Genomic DNA, 25,341 nt, shown 5'->3' with positions numbered 1-25,341 from the left:
CGTGCAAGACAAACGCCCTCCCCGCTGTGCTATTGCTCCAGCCCCACAAATTGACTTTTTAAAGTTATTTTCTGATAATCCCACTCCTTTGAGTTTTGTTGGAACAAGCAATAAGAAGTAAATTTGTTATGTGAAAGGAGCAGCCTGGGGGTTGGAGGGAGGGAACCTGAGGACACTGGTAGTGAGACCAGTGTTGGGACAGCGTATGCCTGAAACAACTCTACTATGAATAACTTTGTAAACCACGGTGTCGTAATCAAAAGTTTAAAAATAAAATGCATCAAATGATTTTTGAAATGACACCAAGGTATTAGCTACCGCTTCTGAGGAGACTGCACTACATAGAATCCCTCACCTTCAGGATCTCCCCAGAGTTCTCTCCAGAGACCAAGCTCAGGCCACTTGGAGGCCTCTGACAGATTTCCAGGAATGTGCTCATTCTCCCAGAACACCATACTTGAACAGAGGTGAGCCCAGGGTCAACTCAATGCGGATATATCATGGTGCTCAACGTGCTTTGGGGAAGCAGAAAATTCATCCTCAACTAGAAGCTGACCCTTCCCCTCTTCCCCGAAAAAATCAACTCAGGAAACGTTCAGCTATGAGATGAAATCTGGCATTTTGCGACAATATGGACAATGGGAGGAGAGATCATGTAAGTCAGGAGAAAGATGAGTATTGCCTATCTCACTCACACGTGGGTACATAGAAACAAAACAAGGAATGGTGGGGGGCGGGGATTTTTTTTACTATGGAGAATTTTGGTTACCAAAGGGGGAGGTGGGGGAGGAAAAATGGAGCCATCCGAGGTGGGGATTGTGCAGCACTCTAGCACTGTCCTCCCGTTGTTCATCGATTTGCTCGATGTCTCCATTGTGAGACTTATTGTTTGGCATAGCGAATACCTCATGGGGAGCTTGCCAGGCTTTGCCATGCGGGCAAGATACTCTCGGTAGCTTGCCGGGCTCTCCAAGGGATTGTGGTGAAGGAATATTGGCACTTTGGTGGTAGGTACAGGTGGTAACATATTTTGAAGAGGTCTGAAATAATCTTGTAATGCAACATCACGTTAACCTTTGAATAAAAATTTAAACCAACATTTCAGAATCTAGATAGTACAAGGGTTGAGTAGCTTCCCTTGCACTTAGCTGACCATGACCCAATCTCTGGCGCCACACAGGGCCTCTGGGGTACTGCCAGAAGTGAATGCTGAGAACACGGCCAGCAGCAAGCACTGAAGACACCCAGTATGGCCCAAAAATATACCCAATAAAAGGAAAAAAATTCACTTGGCAGAGGATGCCACCTTATTTCCAAAGACTATTTCCCACTGACTGTTAATTTGGGGGGCTGGGGGGAGGGAGTGTGGAGTGGTGGGGTGTAGGTCACATCCAATGGTACTCAGAGTTTATTCCTGGCTCTGTACTCAGAGATCACTCCTGGCAGGGCTCAGGAGTCTATATGGGGTGCCAGGGATCAAATCTGGGTGGACCAGATGCAAGGCAAACGCCATATCTGCCGTACTATCTCTCACCCTGTTAATTACATTTTAGTAAGAAAACCATAAAACTGGAAATGTGAGGCTACCTCGGTATATTAAAAAAACTTGTTTTCAGAGGAAAAGAGCTTCATGGCAAGGATAAGCAAAGAGAAAGGGTAAGGGACATGTACAGAACAAATGAACAATTGATAAAAGGATAAACTGGGCAGGAGAAACCAGCAGGTAATAATGCTATGTAGCTTTTACGCTCATCACAACAGCTTTCAACTACAAGTACACAGAAGCTGGATGTTAAAAACAAGCAACTTGGGCTGGAGCAATAGTACAGCCAGGTAGGGCTCTCACCTTGCATGCAGCCAACCCTATTCCTACGATCCCAGATGATCCTCTAAGCACTGCCAGAAGTGATCCCTGAGTGCAGAGTAACCCCTGAGCATCACCAGCTGTGACCCCAAAATAATACAAACAAAAACCAAAAACGGTTATCTTTTCTTCATTTCTCTGCTCAGCTAAGGCTGCAGACACTTGCAGGGGGCCCGTCAATAATCAGGGAAGGACAGCAGGGGACTCACCTTGGTCGCCAGGAGCCTGTTCCTTAGCCACTCCTCCCTGGCCCAGAGGCAGAGAGAACACAAGGATCAAAGCATCGGACAGATAGCCAACTCTTTTAGCCCCAAGAACTGTGGCCAACGACTTTTCAGAAATGACAGCCTGGTACCACTTGGGGGCTGGACCCATCATGCGAAACGGGCCACCACCTGCACACAGCACTTTCGTACAGAGTCGGAGGAGCACTTGACATGGATTCCAAATTTAGGTGCTGGATCAACTTACCCAAACATGACTGCAGATTTCCCTAAGCAGTATGAATTTGAATGGCCACAGGACACAATCAAGTTTAAAAGGTACGTTTATTTACAAAGCAGCGTGTCAGTGCATCAATCCAAAAGGAAATAAAATTATATGCATATATATTTACATACCAAGTGTAGGGGAAAGTTCTTAACACTCTTTAAATACTCTTTAACACTGAAGAATCACCTTGTAAGAATTTTTAGAAGGATCAATCTATATGATTTAAACTATCTTAAAGAAGGGCTGGAGCTATAGTATAGCAGATACTGTATTTGCATGTATACAGCCAACCCAGGCTCAATTCCAAGCACCACATGGTGGTGTGGTCCCCCAGTTCTGCCAAGAGTGATCAGGAGCACAGAGCCAGGAGTAAGCCCTGAGTACCACCAGCTGTGGCCAAAAAAACAAAAAAATTAAAAATAAAATGTTTTAATGAAACCATTATAATTTGTATATCCTTTGAAAATCTACAAGTTCCTGGAGGTCAAGTAAAGCAGATCATAACCAATTTCAATGGTTGAAAGACTTTTAAATTATGATATAATTGCTTTAATAAATTATTTTTAAGGGCCAGAGAGGAAGCACAACAGCTAAGGTGCTGGCCTTTTGCATAGGCAACCCAGATTCAATCCCCAGCATGGCATATAGTCCCAAGCCAGGCCAGGAGGAATTCCTGAGCACAGTCAAGTTAACAACCCAAACCCCATCCCAAGAGAATTTTTTAAAAATTTAATTACACCATTAGTTTCTGAGTAGTATTATATTTAATTTCCTAGCCCAGTAAAATGTTTCCTGTTACTTTATAGTAGGGTTCTTTACATGGTCTAAGAGTCATTTACTATTTAGTTCTTAGGAAAACCATCCAAAGAATAGTCAGCTTCTAATCACATTAACATATATCAGGAAAAAAAAAATCAAAATTCCTTATCATTGGTGAATTTTGGGGAGGGTTGGCTTTGGAGAAAACCAGACGTGCCTTGATGAGGGGGGGTCACAGATGGGGCCTGGGGGAAGACAGAGACAGCACTGATGGGACGTGAGACACAGCATGAGTTACCAGGGTCACACCCAGGCCTCCTATATGCAAGCCCTGTGCTCTGCCTCTTAAGGTCTGTTCCAGACACTCTGAAGGGTGTTGGACGTCCAGAAGCCCCGCACCAAGATGGCCTGGTACACACAGCGCCTTTCACTCCATCCAGAGACGAGGCGCTTTGCTCACAGGTGCCACCTTTCCCTGGCACGGGTTGCTCACACCCTGGCCTGCCCTTCTCGTGTCTCTCGGTTCTTTCTTGAGTTCACTGAGTTTCAGGTTGCAAGCTGTGATGTCCCAACTGAAACAGAGCAAATGTGGAACACAGGAGTTATTTGACAGCCAAAATCATTGTTAGAAATTATTCTCAAAAGAATGGCAACACAAGCATCCGATGACCCTTGGCAGTTTAATTCCTTCCAGTCAACTGAGCTTGGAGAGGATGAGGCGGCAGCGGAGGCCAGAGCTGAGGACAGAGACCAGGGAGATGGTCTCAGGCGCCCAGTTCCCAGCAGCTACTGTTTCAGAGTTTCTACAGCCTCATTCAGTGCTATAAAAGACACCAAAACATAGTTCTGGGGTGTTCTCAGTTTAAGAGAAAATGCTGGAACAGTGAACAGTATAGGACAATCCAGGATAGCTCACAATCCACAATTGCTGAGAAGTAGTGTTTGACACAAGATTCTTTGAAGGCTTTCAAACATTCTAGATGTTAATAAACCACTTCCATGTGGAACTGTAGGCATATCACCTCAGCATTGTTAGGCTCATCTTCCTCGTCCATAAAACAGATTTGCCTCTTTCCTTTTGCTCTGAAGTCACAACTGGCAGTGCTAGGAATCAAACTTGGATCTCTTGTATGCAAAGTGTGTGCTCCAGCCCTCTGAGCTATCGTCCCCAGCTACAGCCTTTTGTTTTATATTTAAAGACATTGCTGTGAAAATCTAATGAGTGAAAAATTACATGAACTTCTGGGGCTGTAGAGATAGCACAGTGGGTAGGGCGTTTGCCTTGCACACGGCCGACCTAGGTTCGATTCCCAGCATCCCATATGGTCCCCTGAGCACCACCAGGAGTAACTCCTGAGTGCAGAGCCAGGAGTAACCCATTTGCATCACCAGGTGTGACCCAAAAAGAAAAAAAAATTATATAAACTTCTATAAAAGTGTTATGATAAACATTTTAGACGATGCATTTCTTAGTTTTAAATATCATTTTTTTTTTGCTCTCTTCAGCAGCACATCTATTAAAACTGAAACAATACAGAAAAGATTAGCATGACCCCTGGGAAAGGATGATACTCAAATTTGTGAAGTGCTCCATATTTTTAAAACTCAGGTATGTGGGTTTTGTGACCAAAATCTCCAGGCTCTCAAAGTTGGGAATGGGTGACCTCCCCTCACCCCCTGTTCTTCTGGGAACCTGGAAGTCACCCACAAACTGCCTCTGGTACCATATAAGCTCAATAACCGGCCATGATCCAGAGACACATATATAAATCTCGGAAGAGATCAACAAGCAGCAGAGATGCCTCTGGACCCCAAAGTCACCATCCAGTTCAAAAGTTCAACTCCAGCTGTTCCACCTTATTTAAAATTTTAGATTTCCTGGTGCGCTATACTATACTCATACTCTATACCACTGATATACCAGGAATAGCACACCACACTGGATGGATGTAAAGAAGAAAGCAACCGATCTCAGTTAAAAAATAATATGTTAGTAATGTCTTCAATAAGAGCTTAATGGCTCCAGGGAGATACAACAATTGTCACATATTCTTCAAAGGAAACCTTTTTTTGATCATTTTTAGCAAATTATTCATGACAAGCAATAACTGACTTATTTAGGGCCTGCTTTGAGAAAGGCTTGGATGGTGGTTGAGAAAATTCGAAATGGTGGGGGGATGGTGTAATGGTGGTGGGATTGGTGTTGGAATACTGAATGTAATAAATTTTTGTGAACTTTATAAAAATAAGTCAAAATATGTCATTTTTAATGGGCATATTTCTAGTCTACTAACTGGCTACTTCATGACAAGTCATTTCACTGTCCTGACCAGCTCATCTTTGGAACACTTTTGGACCAGGACCCTTTCCTTATCCACCTGCTTCCGAATAGCAGCAGGGAGGAATCAGACTGAGCCCTGTGTGAACTGTCTCGCCATCAAGGCTGCCATTCTCTTGGTATGTCAAACATCACACACAGTGTATATGTGTGCACATCCAATGACTTGACTACTTGAACTACTCGTGACTCACTCTTCAGCCTATCTGACAAGTTCTGTTTTCCAGTTGTTTCCTGCTAGCTCTGCCAGTCATTCGATTCACTTAACTGTCCTTCCTTCTTTCTCCTCTAGTTCCCCAGTCTGCTTCTCATGTTCTCCCTCAAATAGGAAAACCACCTCTCAGATTAGGATTACTTCTAAACCAAAGAATGGGAATCTCAGGAAAGGAGCAGTGTTTGAAATTGTGTCAGCAGCTTGAGTGTTTGAAATACTGTGTCCAAGAAGCACTGTCATTGAAGATTATCATACTTTTTTTTTTCTCTCATGTTTATATCCTGAGCCAGGAAGCAGCACAGCAGTTAGGGCAAATGCCTAGCATGCAGCAGACCTAAGATCAATTCCTGACTGATCCCCTGAGCAGCATCAGATGCAAGCCTACAGGCTCCCAGAACTTCCTGGAGAGTCCAGGTACTGGGCGCTACAGGGCAGTGCATCACCTACACAGCTGTTGAGAATCACAGGTGGGGCGCTGAGCTACCTGAGCACCACTTAGGAGCACACACTCCCACCCCAACCCTCCCCAGAAAAACACCTTTTGCAATCCCAAGCTTTTTTTTTATTAATTGAGAACAATATTGGAGTTTTCACATTTCATCTTAGTTGGTTTGAATCTGTGGCAACATTCTTTTCTTGAAAAGTTTCTGCCAAAGTTCCTACCAGTTCATACATCAAGTTAGTCCCTGTAAACGATCATAAACTTATGCAGATATTTTTCAAGTAAAGTGTTTTATTTCAAAATACTTCATATAGGGGATATGGTTCCGTCAGCAGGTCAATCTGTACCTGTGAGGCAAGTGCATCAGCAGCCTGATGGCGCTTTCAAACTTCCAGATACCCCAAAATTGCTGCTGTGCCTTTGGCCAGACCCAAAACACTTGGAGCAAAGTTTACCAAGAAAGTAAACGGCCAAAAGTTAGATATGTGGGAAACACATCTACAAACCACCTCCGGCTCACCTATGTAACTGGAGGCATGGCCTCTCTAGTTCCTGATCAAACTGCTTAACAGCCATGATCCCAGAGACTCAGAAACAAATCTCAAAACTCAACGGCTTTTGGCAAAAATGCGTCTGGTCCCTGCAGTAGGTTACCAGCACCAGGTCACCCCAGGTGGGAATAGGTTTCGTGCCTTGGCTTGTTCCCCCTGGCGGCCTGGTGGCTGCCATCCTCCAGAGGCCACTGGACAGTCAGGTTTGGACTCAGAAACAAATCTCAAAACCCAGCAGCTTGTGGCAGAAATGCGTCCGGACCACGCAGTAGGTTGCTATTGCTGGGCCACCCCATGAAGGAAAGGGTGCTGTCCCTCCGCCTGCTCCCCCTTGGCGGCTCGGTGGCCGCCATCTGCCAGAGGCCATTGGACAGTCAGGTTTGGGCCCTCAGTGACGAGACACGAGAGGCCTCACTGGATGGGGGTGGAGCCGGCCCTTTCCTCCCCGTCCCAACAAGACACCGAGTCGCCGCCCACGAACAGCCTCTCTGGCTCCTAATCAAGCTGCTTAATGGCCATGATCCCAGAGACTCAGAAACAAATCTCGGAATCCAGCAGGTTTTGGCATGAAATCCCTCCAGATTTAGTTGTTAAAATTTCAGAATTTCAAAATCGCATGGCCACTACTGCAGCCACGCAATATCATATGTTATTCATAACCAGCAATAGAAAACAAATTGTCTACTGTTGCCTTTTTGGCAGATCTGAGTGTTGGGGTAAAATCCCAAATAATAATGGTGGGTGTGGTGTCAAAATATTGAATGTAATCAAAGTAGAGAGAGAGTAATTTGGAAATCATCTGCCCCACAGGTAGGGGGAGGGTTTTGGATGGAGATATACTGGGGTTTTTGGTGGTGGAGAATGGGCACTGGTGAAGGTACGGGGGTTTCACTGTATGACCGAGACTTAAACCCAAAAGCTTTATAACTGCTCTGACGGTTATTCAATAAATAAAATTATGAAAAATGAAAAAAGAAAAAGTAAGGTGGAGTTCATGCACAATTCAATCAGCTTAAACAGTGGTTGAATAAATAGCGCACTCCTACATAAAAAAAAAATACTTCATATAGGCAGGAAGCTAAAATGAGCACCTAATATTAACAAAAACTGCTGAAACCTTAGTATTATCAACAATTATACAGACCACACTTAATAACTGGTTCAGAGAACTTCTAGGCAAAGTTACATCATGAACAATACTCCAGAAAAGCTGATTACATTATTAATAGCTTACCCTAGAAATCTCTGGGCTAGAAAATGGAGTAGATTCCCAAGACCTATTTTCTTTCTCAAAGGAATCATCTTCTTGAGATGCAAATTTCTGCTTAAGCGCATGAGAGATTACAGACACTGGATCCCAGTGTGAACTTAGTCTTTTCCTCTTCTGAACAGGTCTACCTCCAGGTGACCTAAAATAAATTAAATAAATTAAAACTGTTCATTTAAGCACCTGTTGAATAGTATAATTGAAATACAAAAATATCATATTACAAACTACTTAGAGTCTCTGAGAGACTGAAACATTTGCTATGGAATAAGGAATCTGGATTGACTACAGTGATTTTAAGAATCAAAAAATAAGGAACCATATTGGCAGAGTTCCTAGAATTTATCAAAAATCTCCATGCTACAAATCTTTTTTTACCCCTAATTTCCCAGTGGATAGAAAAATTTATAAGAGAGAACTTTTTTAACTCTATAAATTTTATGAAACGAAAACTATGAAGCAATTACTTATTCATTCACCTGCCCATTTTCTCATTCAATCTACATCTAGTGTCTAGTATTACCAAAGGCTCTAAGCTGCAAAGAACAACCAACCAAGGAAGAGGAGGAAACTTACATGCCTTTAGGTAAGCCTGTGCTTAGGCTGGGGTAAGCAGTGGCCATTCTGGGGGTTCACAAATGGGTGTTATGTGCAGGTGGAAAGAAGAAAGGATCGATAGTACAGTGCAATAGTACAGTGGGTAGGGCGTTTGCCTTGCACACGGCTGACCCAGGATCAATCCCCGGCACCCCATATGGTCCCCCAGCACTGCCAGGAGTAATTCCTCAATGCAGAGCCAGGAGTAATCCCTGCCTATATGAAGTACACTTTTTGGGGTATAACCCAAAAGGAAAAAAAAAAAAAAACAAAGGAGGAAGGATCCTAAAAGGAAACTTAAGAAAAAAAATTGGAAGGCAATATTTGTTTGTTTGGGGGCCAAAGGCGGCAATATTAGCGCGTGGTTATTATTCCTGGTTATTATTATACTCAGAAATTACTCTTGGTAGTGCTCAGGGAACCATATAGGATATCAGGAATTGACCCAGGTCGGTTGCAGGCAAAGCAAGCTCCCTACCCACTATACTTCCGCTACAACCTCTGGAAGGCAACTTTTAACTCCAATAAAAAGGAAAAAAATCATTCAATCACAAAACATCAATCTCCATCCAGTGTCTAGTATTACCACAGGCTCTAAGCTGAAAAGAATAACCAACCAAGGATGAAACTGACGCGCCTTGGTCTATGAAATGGCTTTCCTGTAGAGGCCAGAGCAATAGAGTACAGTGGGTAGGATGTTTGCCTTGCAGGAAGCCAACACAGGTTTAAGCCCTGGCACCCGATATGGCTCCCTGAGCTCCACCAGAAACAGAGCCAGGAACAAGCCTGAGTGCCTCCAATTGTGGCCCCCCAAAAAATTTATATATATTTTTATAATTTATATATAGTGATTTAACTAAAAACTGTAATTTTACTCTTCTGGAAAGTCTTAACAAGAAATTTATATGTTCAAGTATTTTAGGAGGTAGAATGTCTAAGACAATATGTTCCTAATTTTGAACAAGAGGAATATGATTAAGATACCAAGAAATAGGGCCAGAGCAAAAGTACACCTCATAGGGTGTTCACCTTGCATGTGGCCAACCCAGGTTCTATCCCCAACACTCCATAAGGTCCCCTGAGCCTGACAGGTATGATCCCTGAGCACAGAGCCCATAGTTAGCCCCGAGGACTGCAAGGTGTGGCCCCCCCCCAAAAAAAACAAGATTATCAATATATAGCAAAAATAGAAGTCAAAGAGATAGTACAATGGATAGGGCATTTGCCTTGCTTTCGGCAGACCTGGGTTTAATCCCTGGCACCGCATATGGTCTCCTCAAGCATGCCAGGAGTGATCTCTGAGTGCAGAGCCAGGAGTAAGCCCTGAGTAGCACCAGTATGGCCCAAAAATCAGAAGGGGAAAAAAAAAGGAAGAAATAGCAAAAATAAATTGTTTCAAAAATATGAAGATAAGACACAAGAAGAGTCAAGCTGATTAAAAAAAATAGCTCTGGGTGAGATATTTGAGGTGAAGTGAAGAGAGCAGATTAATATGTTTACTTTAGAAGGGCCGGGGTGATAGTACAGAGGGGAGGAAATTTGCCTTGCACGTGGCTGACCCAGGTTCAATCCCCGCATTCCATGTGGTCTCCAAGCAATGCCAGGAGTGATTCCTGAGTGCAGAGCCAGGAATAACCCCTGAGCATCGTCAGGTATGACCCAAAGGGGGGGGGGGGGGGAGTAAGAAACACAATTTAAAAAAGACATTTAAAAGGCTAATAAGAGAGAAGGCTAATCAATGTTTCCTTTCAAGTTTCTGTTCTTTTCTCCAACTATGACAACATACCGCTCAATGGCACGGAGCTTAACCTTATTCAGGTCCTTCAGCACATCCAGCATATTTGGAACATCGTGGCTTTTCTGAGTTTCGGAGCAACTATGATTGGTCTTGCTGTCACCTGGCTGCTGTTTCTTCGTTTCAGTTGCCGAGTTACCAGAGTCACATACATTATTAGAACCAGAGTATGGAGACTGAAGAGAAGAAAGGCAGGGGGGCAGTGGAGGCGGAGGAGGAGGAGAAGGAAACACTGAACTTGGAAACGGATCCGGTGCAACACTTGATAGAGCAGCCTCTGACGGTGGCATCAGTCCCAAGCCATCAGGCCCCTCATTCAAGTCCAAGGAGCCTAAACACAAAACCGTCAGATGAGAAACCATGCAGAATTCTCTCACCCGACACTAATTAGACTCACAACCGAAACAATTTCTTTAACACTACTAAAATAAGGCAGGAGAAACAATTCCATCTGCTTAGTAATTTCTGTAAGAGTCAATGCAGATAGCAAATTTGTTTAAAATCCAATTAGGAGTCTCTCTTAGCAGGTTCTTAAATGGAAGAAAGGGGGTGGAGGATGTAATTTAAAGAGAAAACAAAGAGCGTTTTCCCAATAATTCTCTATTTTAAAAAGCTAAGTGTAATCAACAGCTTGTACCAGGAACATTCAAACTGGTGTAATCATTTTGTAATGACACTGCAGAAATATCTAAGGATATACTTTTTAAGAAAGGGTCTGACACGGACAATAAATACTTAATTTTTCGTTCTGGGATTTGATTTTAAGTGTTTGGGCTACACCAAGCAGGGGTTACCCTGATTCTACTCAGAAATCACTCCTGATGGTGCTTGGGGGACCAGACGGAGGTGCCATAGATCAAACTTGGGTCAGCTATGTACAAGGCAAGTGCCCTAACCACTGTGCTCTCTGGCCCCATAAATACTTAAACTTTTCAAGACAAATTTCTTCCTACTATGTATAACACTTCTACTAAAAAATAATGTTCTCATATCTTATCGTTATATATTATCAAACAGACATAAGTATAGGGCCAGAGGAATAGTACAGCAGAGAGGGCAGTTACTTTTCAGGTAGCTGACCCAGGTTCAATCCCCAAAACTCCATATACTCACCGAGCCCACAAGGAGTAATCCCTGAGCACAGAGGCAGGAATAAGCCCTGAGCACTGCCAGGTATGGCCCCAAAACAAAAAGTAATTATGTCATGTACAGTCCTCCCGTTGTTCATAGATTTTGCTCGAGCGGGCCCAGTAACATCTCCATCATGAGACTTGTTGTTACTGTATTTGGCATATCGAATACGTCACGGGGAGCTTGCCAGGCTCTGATGTGCGGGCGAGATACTCTCGGTAGCTTGCCGGGCTCTCGGAGAGGGGCGGAGGAATCGAACCCGGCTCGGCCGGGCTGGCTGCGAGCAAGGCAAACGCCCTACGGCTGTGCTATCACTCCAGCCCATCATGTACAGTATATGTCATAAATGTGATATTCCATTATACATGTGTTTGGATATGACTATAAATACATACGTGGGGATGTTTATTAGTTAAAGAAAGTTATCTCTCTAAAATTCTGGAAAAAGACTACCTGGAAAAGGATCACTGCTGTTCACCTAAACTTGGTGAAAGTTCAGCAATAACATCAAGCATATATATAAAGCCTTAAACTTGAACTTTTCTTTCAAATTAATGCAATTTGCTTCAGATTTAAGTTTACTTAGAAAATAAGGTTCTGAACACAAAAGTAATCGTCAGGGCTGGAGAGCCGGAGGTTGGAGCACTTGCCTGACCTGTAGGAAGCCGAGGGTTAGAGCTCCAGCACTGAATTCCACCCCTGCCCCTAGCACAGCGCTGTGGGGAGACCCTCTCTCCACAAAAATTATCTTTAACACCATAGCTAGGTCATCTTAAAGCAATCATCAATCATCAATGAAATCAATCATCCTCCTCACCACAAATCTATCTTTTCTGAAAAAAATAGTAATTACATCTAGCCAACCACACTGCTATGTTCATAAAATGCATTCACAGCAAATAGTCCTTCTCAGATAGGCCTTGGGCTGGAGCAATAGCACAGCGGGTAGGGCATTTGCCTTGCATGAAGCCAACCCGGGTTCAATTCCTCTGTTCCTCTGAGAGAGCCTGGCAAGCTACCGAGAGTATCCCACCCACACCACAGAGCCTGGCAAGCTCCCCGTAGCATATTTGATATGCCAAAAACAGTAACAAGTCTCACAATGGAGACGTTACCGGTGTCTGCTCGAGCAAAATCAATAAAAAATGGGAGGACAGTGCAGTGCAGATAGGCCTTGATTTAGGCACTAAGCATCACCTCAGTTGAACTGAGTCTAGAATGCTCCTTACCAGTACATGGGCTGTGTTTCAGTTCCGACAGGCTCACAAGAGCAGCAATCTGAGAGCGGAGGAAAGTCAGCTCTTCTTCAAGAACAGCTATCTTTTTAATTGCAGGGTCACCTTCAGGACGACTATTTGTCACTGAGCTGTTATGTCTTAGAACTGGTGGGACTGAATCCCAAACCACTTGTGAAGGATGGAGTATTTCCATTTTTTCCTTCTCTTCATTTTCCCATCTACAATTTCTGTGAGAGGACAGGAAGAGAGTGGGAAAGAGGGGAAGAAGATTAGGAGGAGGAAGGAAAAGTTCCAAAAATTATTTCAGAGGTTGGAGCGATAGCACAGTGGGTAGGGCGTTTGTCCTACACACAGCCAACCTGGGTTCGATTCCCAGCATCCCATATGGTGCCCTGAGCACCACCAGGAGTAATTCCTGAGTGCAGAGCTAGGAGTAACCTCTGTGCATTGCCAGGTGTGACCAAAAAAGCAAAAAAAAAAAAAAAAAAGATTTCAGTCAAAGACAACAAACATTTTATCTATCCTATGATTATGTCCAGACTTGCATAAGTCAAGCATATCACATCTGAACATTTTATTCTCAATATATAGGATAGAATGTTGCTTTAACAGGTGATCAGTGATCACAGTCAACTGTTCTCCAAGTTAGTTTTAAACAAAATAAAAGTTGAGTTATTTAGAAATTTTGATTTATGGAAAAATCCTATATTCTCTGAATCCAAGGTATTGGTGACTTCTGGTCACATATTAGTCTAACTTTGAAAATTGATAACCAATTTTGATACCTAATAAATCTAGCCAAAATATCTAAATAACCATTCACTGTTTTGCTTACAGCTTGTGTCCAACTGTACTTATACAAAAGTGAGCCCACCGAAAAAGTAACACATACGTCTTAAAAAATATTTAACATTGTCTGGTGAACAGTCAAGATTCTAGAGCATGAACTCTTGAGCAACACCGGTTAAAATGTAAGGGTCAAATTACCTACAGACCTTTTTATAAACAAATGAGATAAATGCACAGTATCCAAAAATATAGCACAGTGCACAAGTGTGCTTTTCTTTGGTTTTCAAGGGGCGGGGGAGTTGTTTGCTTGGGGGCCACATCCAGCAATGCTAAGGGGTTACTCCAGGCTCTGCACTCAGGAATTACTCCTGGTGATGCTTGGGGAACCATATGGGATGCTGGGGAAGGAACCCAGGTTGGCTGCCTGAAAAGCAAACACCCTATCCACTGTACTATTACTACAGACCCCCACTGTGTGCTTCTTATGATTTTAATAATCTTTTCTCTAGATAACTTTCATAAAAAAATACATCACACAGATCACATAAAAATTATATTAACCAACTACTTATATCCCAAATTTCAGTCAACAGCAGGCCATTTTAATAGTTAAGTTCTAGAGGAATTGAAAGTTGTATGTATGTAATTTCAGCTCAGTGGTTAGGAGACTGTCCCCCTAAGTTCCATGTTTTTTGGTTTCTTTTTGGTTTAAGGGCCAAACCCAACTAAGCTCATGTCTTACTCCTGGCTCTGAGCTCTGGGATCAGTCCTACAGTACTTGGGAGACCATAATATGGTGCTAGGGATCTAACCTGGGTCAGGCGTGTGCAAGAGTTTTCTTTACCCAATGTACAATCTCCTGGGCCTCATAACTCCCATGTTTTATAAGAGATCACCTATATAAATTTTAACTACACAGAAGATAAAAATAAATTACCTAGGATAATGAATAGCAATCCTTAAAATGAACATAGGGATTTTAGTATCTTTTTTCCACTGGGGTTCCATGGAGCTGAGGAGGAGGGTACCAGGGAGCAGTGTTCCCAACGGGGCAAGGGATGGAACTGAGGGCCGTGCACATGGCAAGCACATGGCCTACCACTTGAGCTGGCTCCCTGGCCCCTTCTATCTTTCTAATATCATTCCTTCCAAGGTCTGCCTTAAGGTTTAAGAAAAGGTAACTGAAAATGAGAAAGATCTGAACAGTAAGAGACAGACAAAACAGAAATGTTTCAGTTAGTATGAACAAACCAGTACAGACAAGAAGTGAGAATATAGCTCATCCTCCAATTTTTAAGAAAAATATATAAAATTACCGGAAGCTGAAATAACTGGCTTCTTCATCATTTGCCACCCACGAAATATCAGCAAAAGATGGAACTACAGATCCAAAGTTACCCGAGCCTACAGAGTTCAAGACTGGGGTCAACTAAAGTAAAAAAAAAAAAGAAAAGAAAAAGAATGAGTTCTGAAGAAAAGGAAAAGCCACAGGCACCATTAAGTTAAAAATCTGAGCATGAAAAAAAAAAAAAAAGGATACTAAATGCAAACACACATACCTCTTAGTAAGAAATTATACTAAGAAAAATGTTACTCTACAGCAGTGCTTTTGCCAGGGATGCTGAAACAAGGAAGTCAGGGTACAATTGGGGGTCATTTTAAAAAGCTGGATTCCCAGGGGAGCACTGAGTAATTTCTTTCCCCTGGAAAAGGGTCAGCAGGACAAATTCACTCTGTTCTAAAACCTAAGTACCCAAAATATCCTTCAGTGAAGTGAAAATTTCTGGATCAGTAAACCATGTTACATTCAGGCATAGAGAGGTCTATTTTCAAAGCTAAAAAGAAATGAGTTGTCAAAACATGAAAAGACATGGAGGAAACTTGAGTCCAGACATCTAAGTGAAAAACCAACGAGAAAAGGTTATGTAATAGTGTGATTTAACTGTATAACAGTCTGGGAAAAGCAAACTACAGACACAATTTAAAAAAAAATCAGTGGTCATCTGAGATCTGGGATTGAGTGATGGGAGGAATGAGCAATGACAGTACTCTGTATGGTTTATAATGACCCATTATAAGTCACAGCAGATTTCTCCAAACCCATAAAATGTACCATACAATGTACAAGATGTACAAGAATCTTATCAATTTACGGCCATCCTGTCATGCCATGTATATCCTTCACAGTACTCTATGGCAGATGTTGTTAATGGCGGCCGCTACATATGCGGATGAGTAGCAGCTATGGAGACTATCTCTGTGTCTTCCTTTTTTTTGTGAACCTAATTTTTCTGTGAACCTAAAGCTACCCTCAAAAGCTCAATTACTTAAGGGGAAAAAAATTTATATCTAAACATGGAGCAATATAATCTCCCCTGCTTAAATCACCAAAAGAGAAAGCCCAAGTGTTGCTGTATATAATAGGTCTTTGAATGTAATTAAAGAGACAAAGTAGCACAAAATTGAAGGTAAAGGATGTTTCCAGTTCTGCTGTGGTTCAGTGTGTATCCCTAAGAGAACCTAGGATGCTTTTCTCCTCCAGTATGCTTCAATAGCAAATGTTAACTGACTTACCTCAAAAATGGGCCTAGGACAAGGTTCTAAAGGAAGAATTTTCCCAATCATACGAACAATGCTCCGCGCTGATCCATAGTCTTTATTTTCCCAAATACGCAAAACCTATTTAAACATAAAGCATTATTTTGAAAGTAATCTACTGAGCATGATTATATGTCTATGAAAAAAACTGACTTAGAAGAGATATTTATTTTACAAAAGAAAAAAAAACAGAATGGCATACTCAAAGTATTTTTCTTCAAGAATTAAATTTTATTTATATTTGCTTTAAAAAGAAAAAAAAAAAGATTGTGGGGCTGGAGTGATAGTACAGCAGGTAGAGCTGGTGGAGCGTTCACAGCCAAGACTGGTTTGATCCCCAGTACCATGTTAGCCTGAGCAGACAGGAATGATCTCTGTGCAAAGAACCAAGAGTAAATACTGAGTACCACTTGATATGGCTAAACAAACAGATAGGGTGGTTAGCGGTGGGGACTACAGAGATAGCACAGGGTTTGCTTTGGATGAGGTTGACCCCTGTTCTATCTCAGGCACCACACACAGTCCCTTGAGTACCACAAGAAGTGATTCCCAAACACAGAGTCGGGAATAAGCCCTGAGCACAGCCAAGTGTAGTCAGAAAAATAAAACAAAGTTGAAAGTTAACATATTCCAGGAAGGCACAATTCTTTCAAAACAGCATTTTACATTTATTTTATCCTATTCTCATGCACAACTTTGTTCAGAAAAACTGCCTCCCCCTCAATCCACAGAAACTCCTTTATTTTCATTCTGAAAATTGACAACGTCAACCTCTCAAGCAATAATCTAGATTCATACAGTGTATACTCATGAAATGAATTTCCTTAAAGAAGGAAAAATAAATCACTCTAACAATTTTAAAGTTCCTTATTTGTGGTGGAATACAACTATTGGAAGTCAGTTACAGGAAAGATAAAAGTAATTAAATGTGCTACCAAACTCAAACAGCACTCTGTCTTTTAGGGCATCCAAACTGAGATAAACTATGTGCATAGGAACCTCCCCAAAACCTGGCATAACATATTCTTATGACAAAGATTAACACAAAGAAAGCATTTCTCTCCTTCAAAAGGCATAAGAAAATGAAATTAGAGTTTTCCTAAGGTCCCATAACAAGAACAAAGTTTATCAAGAGCAGTATCCTCATGGGAAATGTGGTAAACAATATATCCATTGAGCAGTGCATAAAGAGTTCTGGAACTCAGTAGAACAACTAGAATTAGAAAATTGATTTGGAAATCATCATCATACAAAACATATGATACTGGTAAAATCTGAAGGTATAGGGCAACTTGAAAAAAATTGGGTCTAGAAAAGATAGATTTGGGATATCAACACACAGAATCCATCTATGCAAAGTCATGCCATTGTTTTGTTTTTTAATAACAGGGATTCTAAGATTATTTGTTCATCTTCAAACACCTAAATCTAACAAACATTAAAATTCCATTAACTGGCCTCACAATAGTAGACATCACAAAAACGCATAGGATCATAAGAGACTACTGTAAACAACTACATGCCAGTGAATTTGGTAATCAAGGAAAGCTAGGAAATTTTTACAGAAATAGAGCCTACGGAGCCAGAGAGTTATTACAATGTGCAGGACAACAGTCTTGCCTGGAGTTGACCAGGGTTCGATCCCCAGCATCCCATATGGTTCCTCAAGCCCTCCCAGAGGTAATTCCCGAGCGCAGAGTAAGGAGTAACTCCTGAACATTGCCAGATGTAGCCAAAAAACTAAAAACAAAACAACAACAAAATAGAGCATAGGGCCAGAGCAATAATATAGGAGGTAAGGTGCTTGCTTTGTATGGTTGATCCAGAGAGTGAGAAAGGAAGGGGGGTTGGGGGAAGTATGCTCACTTCACATGTGGCCAATTTGGAGGGAAGAGTAGAAAGGAGGAAAGAGGAAGAGGATATGGAAGAGAGGTAGAAGGAGGAAGAGAAAGATAACATGCAGACTGTCAAAAATAAAATGAAAACACTCATTATAATTTATTACTAGGTCAATACAATAAAAACCATGAGAAACTGCCTCACAACGTGAGAATTCTGTACATCAAACTGAGCAACAAGCACTGGCAAATGTAGAGAAAGCAATTGTTTGTGGAACTATAAATTGGTGCACCCATTCAAAATTCTGTGAAATTTCCTCAATAAGTTAAAAATAGAACTGCCATATGATCTAGCAATTCCACTTCTGAGTGCCAACCTGAAGATGTCAACTACAAAAATTATACCTAGCTCAATCTTTACTGCAGCCCTAATTTGTTTATTGGGAAGAGTGGGGTGCTAAGCCACTGCCGGTTATGCTTAGGTTTAACTCCTGCTGGTAGTGAGGGGATCATATGAAGTGCCAGGATAAAACCAGAGTAGGCCTAAAGCAAGGCAAACTCCTAAACCTCCATAGCATCTTTCTAGCACTTGCAGCCTATTTCACCAGCTAAGGAAACAACAGAACTGCACATCATAGACTGCATAAAAATGTGGGATATGGGGCTGGAGCGATAGCACAGCGTGAAGGGCATTTGCCTTGCGCACGGCCGACCTGGGTTCAATTCCCAGCATCCCATATGGTCCCCCAAGCACCACCAGGAGTAATTCCTGAGTGCAGAGCCAGGAGCAACCCCTGTGCATCACCGGGTGTGACCCAAAAAGCCAAAAAAAAAAAAAAGTGGGATATATTCACAATACTTTTCAGCTATCAAAAAAGGAAATATTGCCATTTAAAATCATTAGAAATTAATGGAGTTTATGCGAAGCAAAAGAGAAAGACAAATATTGGGTAGTCACACCTATGTGCACAATGTCACTGTCACTGTCCTCCCGTTGTTCGATTTTCTTGAGCGGGCCCAGTAACGTCTCCATTGGAGACTTTGTTGTTACTGTGTTTGGCATATCGAATACGCCACAGGTAGCTTGCCAGGCTTTGCCGTGCAGGCTAGATACTCTTGGTAGCTTGCCGGGCTCTCTGAGACGGGTAGAGGAATCGAACTCAGGTCAGCCATGTTGGACGCTTGCAAGGCAAACGCCCTACCTGCTGCGCTATCGCTCTAGCCCAAATTTTACATATAAATCTTTTTTTTTATTATTGAATCATAGTTATTACACAGTTACAAAGTTGTTCATGACTGGGTTTCAGTCATATAATGCCCCAACACCCATCCCTTCACCAGTGTACATTTCCTACCACCAAAATGTATAAATCATTTTCAAAATGAGACACAAGAACAACTATAACAGATACCTTCAAGTCCATTAAGTCATTTATTTACCTGATCTATGGGAACACCAAAATATTCCAGCATCTCTCTTAAGATATTCAATATGAGAGACATTGATGAAGCAAATACAGAAGCAAACTCAAGGAAACATTACTGGTTTCTTGATGTCTTGGAGGAAAAAAATTGAAAAATTATTTTTGACAAATGTTGCATAAAGGATATGAAGTAACTGAAACGCACATAAGCATTGCAAGATACAACTGGAGCTGTTTTCAGTAATACCCGCACTTCCTACAATTAGAAAAGATGTTATTTTACTATGTAATGTATTAGTTTACAATAGTGTTAATGTTTGCAGTTTCACTGTAGGTGATTACCTTCCTCACCACAACTAAAGGTCCACCAGTGTCATGCTACTTCCAACCCACTTTTTCTTAAAAGCTTCACATAAGAGTCGCACTTCACTTTTTTCTTCTTAAAGCAAAAAAAAAAAAAAATCATAAATTCTGCGTCAAGTGTATGCTTTTCTGGTCAGATTTTGTAAAAAGTCAAAAATAGTAAGAGGAATGGGGAACCAGGGGGAAGTAAAAACAAAGGAACAACAACCAAAAAAAAAAAAAAACCTTCAATTTATCCGTTAAGGTACACTTCGAGTGCATGGGGGCGGAGGAGATAGTAGAGGCAGCTGCCAATCCCAGTTACATCTCCCGCACCGCACCTGTTCCCTGGAGCCCCATCAGGAGTGATCCCTGAGCATAGGAATATAGCATAGTGATCCCTAAGCACCGCTAGGTGTGGCCCCCTAGCCCCCACTCCTCCCCCGCCTCCCCTTACCCCCCAAAAAAATGCACGGGATGCACAGATATCCATCAACAGAAGACAGGAAAACAATGAGAGCAAGAAAGCCTTCAACTTAAATTAACGGTAAGGTACACTGGTGGTGGGATTGGTGTCGGAATAGTGAATGCAGTAAATCATGATCACCTTTATAAAAACATCCATCATTCTTTTTTTTTTTTAAGTTAATGTAATGGAGTTGTCCCCAGCTCCAGAGCTTTGGGCTGAGGCGGGTGAGGCTCTGAGCCCTCACCTCACCGGCGCACGAAAGCCGGTCAAGACTCTCGACTTAAAACTAAATGAATGAACATTTATTGAGTTTATTTAGAACCTCACGGAGGACCACACGCACTCATCTTTTAAACCGTCCAGACTAAGCGCTCCAAGGACACGATGAGCCAACTGGCGACGGGCAGGGGAAGCAGCTCACGGCTTCCCTCGGGGCGAGCACTACCCAGCTACGGTCTCCGAGGCTTACCCACAACTCCAGCCCCGAGTCGAGCTGCGGAGCGTTAACTGAGTCCTGCCTCGGAATTATCCGTCGACGGATCCCGGTGTTGCGCTGGTCCTGATGCAGCCGAGTTCAGACCCCAACCCGGGTCGACGAGCGCGCCTCGGCAGGTAGACCCCGGGCTGGGCCCTAGAGCCCCTCGCTCAGCCCGGGAATCCCCTCAAGGGCCCCCGCTGACCTACCACGGGCCTCGCGATTGACTTACAACTTCCGCTTCCTTGGACGAAAATCAAACTCCGCGGCCCGCGGTCCGTGTCGAATCCTATTGGACCAGGCTGAAGATTATTGCTTGTCATTGGCTGCGGGGTGACGTCAGAGCAGTTGCGAGCATCTGGGTCCGCTATTGGACTTCTTCTTCAAAGGAGGCGGGCCTTCCGCGAGATCGCTTCCTGATAGGCGGAGCCGGCCGCGCGGGAACGGAGAAACCCACGGTTTCCTGGGTGCTTTCGCAGCCCGGTTCGGGATCCGTCCTTCACGGACGCGTAACGCCGTCAATGCGAGCAGTTGCCACAGGTCTTCTGAGGAAAGGGTCATTCCTGACACGACGCCGTGACGCCTGTACTACATGATATCGCAGCTTATCTCTTTCAGCAAGTTCTTCGTCACGTGTTCAGGAGACTGGCGGAAGTTCCCACGCCACTCCTCTCCACGCTTTACTTGGTTATTTTTCTTTATAACACAATCACACGTGTAGCTATGCTTCCCAGCTTCCAAATTAGATTGTAAAATGTGAACCAGGAACGTGGTTTTGTCCAAGCTGAATACCCAGAGCACGTAATCGGCATTCAGTATTCAGAAACCATTCATTATATTAAATAATCATTATTAGATGTGGTACTATACAACGAGCAGGTTAAAGTCACAGACCCAGTAATTTAAGCGTGGTTAAGGATAAAAAGGGCAAGAGGCGGTGATGGCTTACTTAAGGTAAGATTTTAATAGGTAGAGATGGAGGGCAGGTGCTGGTAATGCATATTGGTAGAAAAACTATCTGCAACCTAAACCTACCCAACGGCTCAAATACAGGCCCAAAAACCTTTGAAGATGCAGAAGTCCGGGCCCAGAGCATGACTGGATCCCCTGCGAGAAGAGGTTGCACCTGTGGAACCAAGAATCATGTTAACAGTATCAAGAGACCACCACCAACTCCCTCCCCCTTGGCACCCACCCTAGCAACAGATTTTAGAATGCCATTTGGTAAAACTATATACTTGGCAGCAGAAAAAGTGCGCATTTGCCATGTACACATCTGCCTGAGATGTGTACTTCCTTTCTTTTACCTTGGGGTGCAATTGCCTGTATCTCCCCCAGGTGTGTTCTTTCTTACCCTATGGCCACTTTTGTCCGCATCCATTTCCACATTCTAGAGGGTAGAGTAGCCCACATCTCCACCTCTGATCGGTACTACCCACTGGGCTATTACTCACGATGATACACTAAAAAAAATTTATTTTAAAAAGGAGGGAGAGTCCTATTCTGCCTATACGTGAAACCTCTCAAGGTTAATAAGAATGCAGTACTAACTATATGTTGACAATAAAACTAGCGGAAAACACATTTGACACCTATTACCTCAATTACCCACTACCTCTATGAATTGCTATTTCCTTCTAGTGACATGGTATTAAAATTACAAAACTTAAGCTAATTGACTAAAGCAAAAATTCTTTATAATTATACCCTTAAATATTTATATACAAGATTAGATGGCTTAAAATGCAAAGGTCTTGTGTTTCTACTCACTTTTTTTAGCAAAAGTACAATACACTAGATCTCTCTAAAAGCATGAAAGAACTGTTTTCTTATGTTTTTATAGACCTGATAATTCTGTAGTGCTTCCTGCAATATGTTCACAATAAATGTACCTATACAAGATGGTTACCCTAAAACACTAAGGAAATAGTTAAGCCCCTTTCACTTTGCCAATTGTACACACGTTTGTCAGTCACTCAAGTCGGACAAAGAAAATGTACTTTTTAAAATTTAAGCAAACGGAGGCTGGAGTTTGGTACAGTAAGGACACTTGCCTTGCACGAAGCTAAACTATTCAATCCCTAGCATAACATATGGTCCTCCAGGAGTGATCCCCGAGCTCAGACTCAGGAGAAAGTAATTCTGAGCACAGCCAAGTGCAGCCTCCAAAACAAATTAACTGAGGCTGGAGCGATAGCACAGCGGGTAGGGCATTTGCCTTGCCTGCAGCCGACTTAGGATCGATTCCAGCATCCCATATGGTCCCCAGAGCACTGCCAGGGGTAATTCCTGAGTGCATGAGCCAGGAGTAACCCCTGTGCATCGCCGGGTGTGATCCAAAAAGAGAAAAAAAATATGTATTAACTCAAGAAAACTGGGTTGTCTTGAGTCCTATCAGAGAAAAAAATGAGAGATTGAGAGGAGAAAATAGTTAAAAGATCACCTTTGGGGTTGGAGAAAAGAGTACAACAGATAGGGTGCTGGATAACATCGGTTTGCCCTTGCTCCTCCCGCAGGGAGTTTAGGTTTGAGTTGTTCCCACAACAGTGCACTTGAGGCACAACCAATTCCATCAGGCACTAATAATCCTATATTGCTTTTCTCTTTCCTTTAGTCCTTTGCATGGGTTAGCAATGTCCTTTTTGTTTAGACACAAGAAAACAGTCAATGCTATACTTTTGTAACATGGGAGTTAATTGATTCCAAATATTTACTCCTGAGCATCCATCATATTTACCTAACTTAAAAGCCCCAGTAGCCCTTACTTCCTAACACCCCCAAAAGGAGGGTCCCAGTGAGGAACAAGGATGGATCTAGGGCATGGCATCAGAAAAGGACAAACTAAGTCACTAGAAGAAATGTAACAGTAAAAGCACAATCATGGAACAAATACTGTCATGACCCCAAAAGAAATAACCTGAGTAACCTGCTGGGGTTAGGAAAGACTAACCTGACTTGAGGACTGTATTCTGGAATACATAAATAACCTATCAAATCACTAAAGGCTCACTGATTCTGGCAAGAATTGTAACAAAGATTAGTTACAATGATATGAAGCACAATTTCTTTTGTGTAAGATAACTGGCAGGAAGGGGAAGGGAGATGGACACACCCACTGTGTGGGGGCTTACTCTTGTGCTCCTGGCTGTGTTTGGAGGCACCATATGCTATTCCAGGATGAACCAGGCTCAGCAGCCTATTAGGTAAGCAGCATAAGGCCTGTGATATCTCTCTGGTCCCTTTGCCCAAGTGTTTTGTTTTGTTTTCTGTATTAACACAGCTGCATAGCACAGCGGATAGGGCATTTGCCTTGCACGGGGCCGACCGGAGTTTGATTCCTCCGCCCCTCTCGGAGAGCCCGGCAAGCTACTGAGAGTATCTTGCCCCCACAGCAAAGCCTGGCAAGCTACCCATGATGTATTCGATAAGCCAAACACAGTAACAAGTCTCACAGTGGAGACATTACTGGGCCCACTTGAGCAAATCGATAACAACTGGAGGACAATGCTACAGTCTGGAATAGTGATGTTCCCAGGAAGAGCCAACGTTTAAATATCTTATGTGTCCATACAAAATGACTAGAAATATTAGTATTGAGTATTATTTAAATGGATTACTAGCTGAGGAAAGGAGAAAACTACCCCTTAGATGGAATCCCATCCTTGAGTGGATCTCCTAGTAATCTGGAGTGTTAAATCCTCAAATGAGATTTTTGTCAGTTAATCTCCTAGATGACGTTCCCCTGAAGGCTTCGCATCTGTTACAAGGTCCAAACCCCACCTATGTGTATCCCTACCCTTCATGACTTCTATGTGGGGGAGCGAAGGGGAAATACACTGTGGCAGAGAAAACTACACTGTAAGAGAGTAGTAGAGAATGACGCTGTAGAATCAAACTATGTTGTAGGAGAATGAAGCTTTAAGGATGAGAATGAAATAAACCACAGATTACCAACCAGCCTGGGGCCCTGTTCCTCAATCCTTCATTCTGTCGCTTTGGCTAGCCTGGGTAGGCATTTCTTGCCACCCCGAACACACGCGCACCCACACTTTTTCAACTCACAGTAGAGTGCTTGTCTTACATGCAGCAAACCCAGGTTCAAGCACCTGCATCCCATAGGGTTCCCTAAGGGTAATTCCTGAATGAAGAGCCTGAAGAAACCTATGGATTTCACTGTAGTCCAAAAACAAACAAAAATCACCTTTGGGAGTCATTCCTACTGTATTATCCAAATAATCCAAGTATAGACATTAGCAGCTCAAATGTTGACACTTGATCTTTATTTTTCTGTGATAAGCTCAATCTTCAATACTGTCATTTTATGGTAAAAAATCCTGTAGTAATCCCAGATAAGTTATCTTAACAGTGTTTTGCTTTGGGACACACCTGGCTCACTCCTCGCTATGATAAGCAATCATTCCTAGCAGGCCCTTTGGGACCTAGACAGAATCCAGATCAGGTACATGCAAGGTAAGTGCCTTACCTATATTTCTCCCATCCCGAATAGCTAATTTCTCAAAAACTTGATCTATGGATGCAAGATACTGCAAGTTTCCAAAATAAATGCAGCATTACTTTTTAAATGTCTTAAAAGAATTGTGCATTGCTGGTAATTCCAGTTGATAAATTCCAATTTAATACAGCAATTACGTGAGTGAAATATGAGTGAAATATGATCCAGAGAACTGAAAGTTCAGCATCAGTTATCAGAGCTATTC

The 25,341-nt window shown here is 42.5% G+C and overlaps 1 protein-coding gene, 1 long non-coding RNA gene and 1 other non-coding gene across 3 annotated transcripts; 2 read left to right on the top strand and 1 right to left on the bottom strand.

Moving 5' to 3' along the window:
• Positions 1-349: 349 nt before the first annotated feature.
• On the top strand, positions 350-5,260 carry LOC130034631 (uncharacterized). The gene is made up of 3 exons (XR_008794140.1): positions 350-655; positions 2,011-2,406; positions 4,622-5,260. It is a non-coding gene; the product is annotated as an uncharacterized LOC130034631 (long non-coding RNA).
• MTFR2 (mitochondrial fission regulator 2) lies at positions 3,545-19,562 on the bottom strand. Its single transcript, XM_056126258.1, has 7 exons — positions 19,354-19,562; positions 16,052-16,156; positions 14,794-14,906; positions 12,680-12,915; positions 10,311-10,650; positions 7,895-8,069; positions 3,545-3,687 (listed from the first exon to the last, which is right to left on the bottom strand). The coding sequence occupies exons 1-7, from the start codon at positions 19,414-19,416 to the stop codon at positions 3,652-3,654; spliced, it is 1,068 nt and encodes a 355-aa protein (XP_055982233.1). The 5' UTR covers positions 19,417-19,562; the 3' UTR covers positions 3,545-3,651.
• LOC130034920 (U6 spliceosomal RNA) lies at positions 4,609-4,715 on the top strand. The gene has a single exon (XR_008794215.1). It is a non-coding gene; the product is annotated as a U6 spliceosomal RNA (small nuclear RNA).
• Positions 19,563-25,341: the final 5,779 nt, after the last annotated feature.

This window comes from Sorex fumeus, unplaced genomic scaffold (genome assembly GCF_029834395.1).
Source record: "Sorex fumeus unplaced genomic scaffold, SorFum_2.1 ptg000061l, whole genome shotgun sequence".
In the NCBI taxonomy this organism is placed as follows: Eukaryota; Metazoa; Chordata; class Mammalia; order Eulipotyphla; family Soricidae; genus Sorex; species Sorex fumeus.
This window is presented reverse-complemented; position numbering and strand designations above follow the sequence as displayed.